General features: G+C 40.5%; 1 protein-coding gene and 1 long non-coding RNA gene across 2 annotated transcripts in view; both read right to left on the bottom strand.

The window, feature by feature from the left end:
- The window catches only part of LOC118408869, a 3,721-nt gene extending 1,580 nt beyond the window's left edge, over positions 1-2,141 (bottom strand). The window contains exon 1 of the long non-coding RNA XR_004830370.1: positions 1,986-2,141. This is a non-coding gene — a long non-coding RNA (uncharacterized LOC118408869). The remainder of the gene's footprint in view (positions 1-1,985) is intronic.
- Positions 2,142-9,235: 7,094 nt separating this feature from the next.
- Positions 9,236-9,683, bottom strand: LOC118408868 (zinc finger protein 678-like; the record flags this gene model as incomplete). The annotated part of the gene is made up of 1 exon (XM_035809726.1): positions 9,236-9,683. A coding segment is annotated over exon 1 (441 nt), but the record flags the coding sequence as incomplete, so codon positions are not given.
- Between the last annotated feature and the right edge of the window lie 802 nt (positions 9,684-10,485).

Here is a 10,485-nt window from a genome sequence, read left to right as displayed (position 1 = left end):
CTAGTATAGATATTGTTTCCTTTCAGGATGACTCCAATATGTATGTTTGTGGCCACTAATTACTTAAGTCTATATTCTTTACCAAAAGCATGTATCTCCTCAATCACCCCATATATAATGAAGAAAAAGGAATTCTAAATCCAATGATTTCTATAGCTTGAGGCAATCAAGTAGCATATCACTTAGCCATGGAATACTGAGAAGTTAAACCACATTCAAATTAATATAGCCAGCATGTTAACATGTACTTTCAAAGTCTATATTTCTTAGTCAGAAGCGAGGCTTGAATTGATATTCCCTCATAAGTTATAGACATACAAGTAATATTGACTATTTCTTGATTTTAAAAAAAAGAGACATGTTTTCCTGAGTCCAGGGCATTTCTGAAGGGGCTCACTGTAAACAAGAATACAAGCAAAATTTGGCCCAACTTGTAATGAGTATATTGCTTGAATCAAAAGCATGGATTTACTTCATGTTCCTAGATATACTGGAAAGATATATGTACTATTGATTCTTACTAGTTTTTGAAAAATCAGACATGATTTTACATTTCCGTGGAATTTTGGAATGGAGCTAGGTGTAAGTAATGTAACAGCTGAAATTTACCTCAAGTTCCAAAAGCTATATTTTTTCATCAAAAGCATGGATTGACTTGAGATTCCAATATATGTTGGAGACATATACGTACTATTGATTATTGCAAATGTTTTTTGAAATCAGACAAGTTTTTCTATTTCCGTCTATTTTCTGAATGTGACTGGGTAGCAATAACACAAGAGGTCAAATATAGGTCAACTTTGGATGAGTATTTTTCTTCATCAAAAGTATGGATTGACTTGACATTCCAATATATGTTGGAGATATATACGTACTATTGATTATTGCTATTTTTTTCCAAATCAGAGAAGATTTTGCATTTCCGGGGAATTTATGAATGTGGGTGGGTGTCAATGACAGAAGAGGTCAAATATAGGTCAACTTTGGATGACTACTTTTCTTGATCAAAAGTATGGATTGAGTTGACATTCCAATATATGTTGGAGATATATAAGTACTATTGATTATTGCTATTTTTTTCCAAATCAGAGAAGATTTTGTATTTCCGGGGAATTTATGAATGTGGGTGGGTGTCAATGACAGAAGAGGTCAAATATAGGTCAACTTTGGATGACTATTTTTCTTGATCAAAAGTATGGATTGAATTGATATTCCTATATATGCTGGAGACATATACATACTATTGATTATTGCTATTTTTTTCCAAATCAGAGAAGATTTTGTATTTCCGGGGAATTTATGAATGTGGGTGGGTGTCAATGACAGAAGAGGTCAAATATAGGTCAACTTTGGATGACTATGTTTCTTGATCAAAAGTATGGATTGAATTGATATTCCTATATATGTTGGAGACATATACATACTATTGATTATTGCTATTTTTTTCAAAATCAGAGAAGATTTTGTATTTCCGGGGATTTTTTTAATGTGGCTGGGTGTGAGTCATATAGGAGGTCAATTGAAGGTCAACTTCCAGTGTTTTTATTTCTTCATCAAAAGCCTACATTTGCTTCATATTCCGTCATATGCTGCAAAAATATATCTATTAATGATACAAACTACCTCTGTAATGTTTACATTAGTTGATCACATCCCTGGGACATGTTGAAGTTACCACACTTCTGAATAGTGGGGAGGGGGGCTACTACACACGATGTCAACTTCAAAAATCATTTTCTCAAGATCGGCCTGGCCGATTGACTTCAAATTTTCTGTGTAAATAGAGTCTATTGAGTTCTGACAAAGGGTTATACTCAAAGATAGCTATGTATTACCGTAACCATTTAGGACTTTCAAAATGGCAAAAAATGTACTTTCTGTATATAATCACAAGATACAACACGTGAAAGAAGAGCGATCGGCACTTAACACAGTACACATAGCATACCAAATGAAACACTGTTTTATCCCCTATCCATACGCACCTTCCATGTATCGGCACACGGCTGAATAAACGCACAGTCCCCGGGGTCCTACAGCACGTCAATCCTCCGGAATCTGGCCGGCGCCATTTTGCTGAGGCACGCCTGATCCTTCCCGTCAGCCTTTGTAGCCGCACCCCTTTGATTGCAACACCATGGCCGAGCGTATCCTCACGGACAGGAAGTCGGGATTCGAACTACAAACCGGAAGTACTCATGGCTGGAGGTCAGATTTCATCCCCTGATGACCCATCTATTGTACATGTCTTTCCGGCAACCTTTATGGACTGTCCGAGAAAACCAAGACGGAGGTCTTAAAGAAGTACATGTTGCAGTTAAGTATGGACTTTTTGTCATAAAGTGTCTTATTGCAAGCCGGTAACTTATGCAGTTTTTATGACGTCATGACGCCATCAATTATTACCGGGCCACGCCCTTTTTCAGAAAAAATAATTTCCAGGCAGAAGATTGAAAATAAGTCAATGGAATTTCTGGTAATGTCCATGGTAGTGATGTAATTGACAAGAATAAACGTATTATTATTTGCTATGTTATAGGCATTTCTAATAAAACATACAAATAAGATTCCCATTTGTATATATATATATATATATATATATATAAGTATGACCTACATCCATTGATGATCTTTTCAAACCCAATCAAATACAACAGATATATGAAATGCCTCTCATTAATCTCTTTCATGGACGTAGAGAATGTCATCAATGATTATGTAAATTAAGTCCTGATTTGCATATTCATAATCTAAGTATGTCCATTTTGACTCGATGCACATACTCTACATACAGAGATAACACTTCTTAATCTTAGGCGTTTTATCGGGCTTTCTCGTCACCTTTTTTTTGTGTGCACTTGATTGGCAAGAATCTATAAAATGCCTAAAAAGATACCAAAAACATTCCGGAGGCTTAATCTCCAAACAGATCTATCGGTGTTATGTTACAATTTTAAGACCTTATATCCGTACACAAAGTAAAGTGCTTACGAGCAAGCATTCGATCAGTCCTCTGATCCTTATCAAGTTGAAATGACCCAAAGCCTACGTCGCACATCAGGAACGGAAGTGTGACTTCAGCAAAGGGTCAAAGGTGCTTGGCAGTCGGTATCGGCCCCCGTCTCGATTGAGGGAAGGTTGGTGGGCTCTGGTGTACTAGTAAATGGCCTCTTTCACTCCCCTGAGAGAGATCTATCGGTGGTAATGCTCTATCCAAAGGATCAAACAGTATTAAACGACTTAAACAACAGGTGGCCTGGATACTGGATGGTCCGCTGGATACTGCCTCGCCACCGTTAGATCTGCTTGGAGATGACCGCAGGCTACCCTCTGCTTGAGGAGGCCCAGACTTGTTCTTCAGTTGCGTATTGCTGACATCACATAACTTACGAAATTTCATACAGATCCAGCCACAGCTTCTCGAGTTGAGCTGTCCACAAACACACCAACAAGCCAACTCGTCATTTAGTGCCCGAAATACATTGTACCTTTTTTCATCCAGGTTGTCCAAGTGGCAACCTGAGTCAAAAGCCAGGTTGCGCCATCAACATTTCAGGTTGCCCCAATTTCAAGTTGTTACTTTCTGCAAATCAGCTACTTATCCATTATCCTTTCTTCCAGTTATATGTATCTTTGTTATATCTTTTGTGTTCCCAATTGCAAAATTTCAGGTTGCGCCAAGCAAAATGTGGTTGCATTTTCAAGTGGGCAAGTGGGTATTTCAAGCACTAGCAGTTGAAATAAAACCCATTGCCGTGGTCTATAACATATATCATCATATCGTTGAAGAAGACGACATAATCTCCATCTTTTTGTGTTGTTTTATTCTTCTAAACCGTGGACCTTGAATATAAGGTCTCAATACCCAACAAACACATGCAACTGAAAATAAGCACTAAACATTTTGAACTCCGTACTTCAACACTTTGAGCTTTGTACTAATTCCTCTACTTTAAACTTGGCACTTCACTATTTTGAACTTCACTGCATTCAACTTTGTACTTAACTGAATTGTGCTTGGAACTTTGAACAACTTTCATTACTTTGAACTTAACTACTTTGAACTTAACTACTTTGAACTTCTTACTACTTTTGCTGCTTTATATTGACTAATTTGAATTTCACTCCGCTGAACTCTATTAATCCACTACATGTACTTTGATGAATGTTTACATTTTGCAACTTAATAAAATAACGAAATATCATGACTATCAAGTACGAGATCAAGAATCAAAATACAGATGACTAGTTCTGAAAAAAAAGCTATACCTATGGCATTCTCGATCAATCTGTGATCATTTGCATCATTCTGCTGTTGTGCTTATCAATCAATATATTGAAACAGCATAATGTCCACACAAAAAAAGATATGCGGATGTCTTACTCAAAAGAAGAAATGTTGTGCCAAACAGAAACAACATGAACAACAAAAACAACTAACAGGTTGATAACACATGTGTCAGTCTTCAGGTGCACTCATTATCTGCACCCTGTGCTAAGTATCCAACCTTCAAGCAACAAACCTTTGATTTCGAGGTAAACAAAATACTTCAGGTTAAGTAGATATCCGCACCCAATACACCCACAGGCAGACATTGTTTGGCTGCATATAAATCATTACATCACACTTCCCCTACTTAACTGTTTGCTGGCTTCAGTGATCTGACCTGTAAGACTGTCATGACTGTGAGTGTTCCTTCAATGTACCCAGCTAACAGACTTCTTGGCTGTCCTCCTCATACTCAAAGGTATCGTACCAGTTTGAATGTACATGTTTCTTCAGGTTATCACACATCCCAGTGGCAGTTCACTGCCTGATGCATACCTTATGCCTTCATTTTTCTCCAGTGTGAGTGCGCATGTGCCTCTTCAGACTACTCAGCACACCGAACTGCCTGCTGCACTCTCCTCACACCTATACGGTTTCTCGTCTGTGTGAGTCCGTGTGTGAGACTTCAGATGACTCAGCTGACTGAACTGCCTGCTGCACTCCCCACAACTATAGGGTTTCTCACCTGTGTGAGTCCGCATGTGAGTCTTCAGATTACTCAGCACACTGAACTGCCTGCTGCATTCCTCACACCTGTAGGGTTTCTCCCCAGTGTGAGTACGCATGTGAGTCTGAAGACTATCCAGCCTACTGAACTGACAACTGCACTCCTCACATCCATAAGGCTTCTCCCCAGTGTGAGTCTGCATGTGCCTCTTCAGATCACTCAGCTGACTGAACTGCCTGCTGCACTCCTCACACTTGTAAGGTTTCTCCCCCGTGTGAGTGTGCATGTGTCTTTTCATATGACCCAGGTCACTGAAGTGCCTGCTGCACTCCTCACACCTGTAGGGTTTCTCGCCTGTGTGAGTGCGCATGTGTGTCTTCAGAATACTCAGCCTTTTGAACTGTCTGCTGCACTCCTCACACCTGTAAGGTTTCTCTCCTGTGTGAGTCCGCATGTGAGACTTCAGATCTCCCAGCTGACTAAACTGCCTGCTGCACTCCTCACACCTGTAGGGTTTCTCCCCTGTGTGAGTGCGCATGTGCCTCTTCAGATTACTCAGCTTACTGAACTGCTTGTTGCACTCCTCACACCTGTACACTCTCACACCTTTGCCTCTCCTACCAGACTCCTCCCCAGACTCCTCACGTCTGTCTCCTTGCCAGGTGAGAACACTGTCGGCAGAACCCCCTGCTGCTCCTCTCATGACGTCATCCAAACCCTGCATGCTGTCTGTTGTTGCCATATCAGCAATATCTGGATCAACTTCTGTAAATACAAGACATGCCAAACGATTATCAACTGTGAGGTAACTGAACAAGGTAATCTTGTCCTCTGTCAATATTATGAGCTGCGTTTTACAATTAAAAACATTGATACCAACAAGAAACCATACGAACTGGAAATGGTGATATGTGTTATAATGTATGCGATTGTTTGTTCTTTGTACTGTCCAAGCAGAGGTTTGGCTCTTAATTCATTTATAGCATCTTACAGGCATTTTCGTGCAATTTGTACCAGCCAAACAAGAAATTCTGATTAAATGTAGAAAACCAAAATTAACAAATGAAAAAAGACGTCAAAAACAAGCCTTGCCTAACCTGTGCTTCGTGAGTGGTTCTATGAAGGTGTATACATCACAGGATTAATACTGCAGTAGTCCCCTAAAATCCACACCCTCCCCATCTGGCTTCAGGCTGACAATGGATTCCATCCAGATGTGAGCAATTATTTCTGGGACGGGGCGTATGAACTGTAGGGGTTTGTAGTATAAGTAAGACAGAAAACTGGGTTATTTTGATAGAAACTGGATTATTTCCATGGCAGCTTTTGTGAACCTGGTTACTAAACGTTGACCAAAAACACTGTATGTGGCTATCTCACGATTTCATGCGACAAAGCTTCGGAATTAGTCCCAAAAATCTAACAATCCAACAAAATCTCTAAATAACCCTATTGACCCTCCATTGTTTACATTTTCTACGTCACTGAACAATCATGACTTTTGCCATCCAAACACCACAACTTACACAGCCCTTAATACATTACATGCTTCTCTTTTCCCCGCTACGATATGTTTTTACGTAGATGCGCCAAAGTAAAATAGGTTTCACGGCCTGAAGACAGGAACATAGGTTTCACGACCTAAACAAAGAAACAAAGACAGTCAGTCCGGACAAAGAAAGTAAATAATTTATGCATGCCGGTGTGTCGTCTCGTATTCTTGAAAGTTTCTTTTCCTCCATACACTGTTCTACAAATCTTTGAATAGCGAATCACAAGTCAAGTCTTCTTACCTGGAACTTAGTCGACACAGGGGTGCCTGATGAAACACTAGAACTCGCTACGGAATAAATGCGGACTTCTTCTCCAAGGACAAGAAACGGCCCCGAACACCAAGCCAAGCGGGTGTCCTCGCAGACAGGAAGTCGGGACTCTACGACCCGGAAGTACTCATGGATGGCGGTCAGATTTGATCCCCTGATTACCCATCTATTGTACATGACAATCCGGTGACCTTTATAGACTAACACGGTTTTCAGCTGTCCATTCTCCCAGGAGGCCACAGGAAACAAGTACAGCTGAATATATATTCTCACTGTATCTACAAGTGTAACAAAATCACATCATTAAACTATGGTTCCACAATCACATGATGATCAGTTTATCCCTTCTTGAGTTTCTCTCTTTCAAAGTCTGAAACTAACTGGTTCCCTGCAGTTTGAAAAAGCCACTTGGGGCCCAAACCTATACCAATTACTCCCTGCCCCAAGAGCTATCAACCACTCAAAAATCACGACCGTAGCATTTCCAGAACACAAGATATTAGACCCGGAAGTTTCACTGCAGTACCATAGCAAGGCGCCAGGGAGCTACAAATTTCATCTTTTCAAGGTCTCAAGACCTACCAACACGCCAAATATCAAGACAATCCATCGAGGCATTCTGGAGTTATGCTGGTCAACTACACACACACATAAGCACATAAACACACACACACACAGAAACACAATGAAAAACATAACTTTCTAGAGAAGATAATAAAACGATGCTACAATCTTCTTGGGGGTAGTTTTATTCCACAGAGTTCTTTGATAACTAGCTTGCAAAACTCAAATACATGAAACCTAAGTAAACCATAACACTTTTGAAATGTAAAGAAACATAGAAAGTTGCTATTGTAAAAATCTGCTACAAGTGTCAGAGAACTCAATAGACAAATACCAGAAATGTTTTCACTACTTTCAACTTTGTAGTTAAATTGGAAATTGTACTTTCACTACTTTGAACCGTGAACTTTAAATTTCTACTTCACTACTTTGTTCTACACTACCATAAACTTTGATCTTTTTCCTTTCCTGCCTTGAACTTTTTACATTTACTACCTTCAACTTTGAGTTTTCTATTTCACTAATTTAAACTTTGTAACGTTACTTCACTACTATAAACTTTGAAGTAAGTAATTTCCCTACTTTAAACTTTAACTACATCGAACTTTGAATTTTCTACTTCACTACTTAGAACTTGGTACAAATATACTTCCACTACTTTGGAAGCATGTTAATACTACCAAGACTTAAATAACAAAACTGGATGACTATAAACTACAAGATCAGGGAACAACAAGCATATAAAAACTTTCGAAAAAAATGTGAAAAAAACAATCGTCATTTCCATCATTTACCTGTGTTAAGAGAAAATTACGATCAATGAATTTGAACAACAGCCAATTGTAAGCTCCTACATACAGCCTCTGGCTATAATTGTGAAGAGCAATTAGTCTGCACATCCTATAACCAATTAAGTCTACAGTGATAAGGATCGACATCCTATAACTGTATAACCAGTAAAATGCACAGTGTGTAAGATACAGAGTAGATTTCTTATATAACAGAAGAAATGCTGTAACAAAGCTGAACAAGAACAAAAAAAATAACTTTACGAACAGTTAGTCTATACATATACATGAAGTACAAAATGTATGTGGTAGTCTACATATCCAACCTTTGTATGATTTTGAAGTCACAAAAAACATGAAGTAAGGCTGAACTGATTTCTGCACTTAAAACACCCATAGGCATTTTGGCTGCATATCAAACATGACATTACCAGCCCTACTAAACTGCTTGCTGGCTAAAGTGCTCTGGTCTGTAACTTGTGCAAGATATGATTACTGCTTTGTGAGACTGTCATGACTGCATGTGTTCATGTGTTCCTCCAGTGTACACAAACTGACTCAACACTTCGGGGTATGTCATCAGTTTGAGTGCAATGTACTTCTTTCTTTCTTGCCTATTGTGCTCCCTGCTGTAGTTCTTTAAACACATATAAGGTTCATGTGAGTACACGTCTCTCCAGACTTCCTAGTTCACAGATCCGCCTGCTTCGTCCCTTCCACCTTCAGTATTTCCGGGGTGAGTCCGCATGTGTCTCTTCAGATGACCCAGCTGAATGAACTGCCTGCTGCACTCTTCACAACAGTAGGGTTTCTCCCCTGTGTGAGTGCGCATGTGAGTCTTCAGAGCACTCAGCTGAATGAACTGCCTGCTGCACTCTTCACACCTGTAGGGTTTCTCCCCTGTGTGAGTGCGCATGTGAGTCTTCAGAGCACTCAGCCGACTGAACTGCCTGCTACACTCCTCACACCTGTACGGTTTCTCCCCTGTGTGAGTGCGCATGTGTTTCTTCAGATCACCCAGCTGACAGAACTGCCTGCTGCACTCCTCACATCTGTAGGGTTTCTCTCCGGTGTGAGTCCGCATGTGAGTCTTCAGAGCACTCAGCTGACTGAACTGCCTACTGCACTCCTCACACCTATAGGGTTTCTCCCCTGTGTGACTGTGCATATGTGTATTCAGATTACTCAGCCTGTTGAACTGCCTGCTGCACTCCTCACATCTGTAGGGTTTTTCCCCAGTGTGAGTCCGCATGTGGCTCTTCAGATTACTCAGCCTACTGAACTGCCTGCTGCACTCCTCACACCTATAGGGTTTCTCCCCTGTATGAGTCTGCATGTGTGACTTCAGATGATTCAGCTGACTAAACAGTCTGTTGCACTTCTCACACCTGTAGGGTTTCTCCCCTGTGTGAGTCCCCATGTGCCTCTTCAGATTACTGAGTTTACTGAACTCCTTGCTGCACTCCCCACACCTGTGAGGTCTCTCTCCTGTGTGAGTCCGCATGTGAGTTGTCAGAGTACCCAGCTGACTGAACTGCCTGCTACACTCCTCACACCTATAGGGTTTCTCCCCGGTGTGAGTCCGCATGTGAGTCTTCAGATTTCTCAGCTGATAGAACTCCTTACTGCACTCCTCACAGCTGTACACTCTCACACCTTTGTCTCTTCTACAGGACTCCTCCCCAGACTCCTCACGTCTGTCTCCTTGCCAGGTGAGAACACTGTCAGTAGAACCCCCTGCTGCTCCTCTCCTGACGTCATCCAAACCCTGCATGCCTTCTGTTGGTGTCATGTCAGCTACTAGTATATCTGGAAAAACTTCTGTAAATACAAGACAACGAAAACAATTATCAACTGTGAGGTAATTGAACAGGGTAATCCTCTGTCAATATTGTGAGCTGCGTTTTACAATTAAAAACATTGATACCAACAAGAAACCATACGAACTGGAAATGGTGATATGTGTTATAGTGTATGCGATTGTCCAAGCAGAGGTTTGGCTCTTAATTCATTTTCAGCATCTTTCAGGCATTTTCGTGAATGGTTCTATGAGGGTGTATACATCACAGGATTAATACTGCAATAGTTAGTGAACCGTCCACTAAAATTCACACCCTCCATCTGGCTTCAGGCTGACAATGGATTCCAGATGTGAATAATTAGGTGCGCAATTATTTTGGGGACCGGGCGTATGTAGGGGTTTGTAGTACAAAAATGTATAAGTAAGACAGAAAACTGGGTTATTTCGATAGAAACTGGATTACTTCCATGGCAGCTTTTGTGAACCTGGTTACTAAACGTTGACCAAAAACA

This window comes from Branchiostoma floridae, unplaced genomic scaffold, assembly GCF_000003815.2.
Source record: "Branchiostoma floridae strain S238N-H82 unplaced genomic scaffold, Bfl_VNyyK Sc7u5tJ_476, whole genome shotgun sequence".
NCBI lineage: Eukaryota > Metazoa > Chordata > Leptocardii > Amphioxiformes > Branchiostomatidae > Branchiostoma > Branchiostoma floridae.
This window is presented reverse-complemented; position numbering and strand designations above follow the sequence as displayed.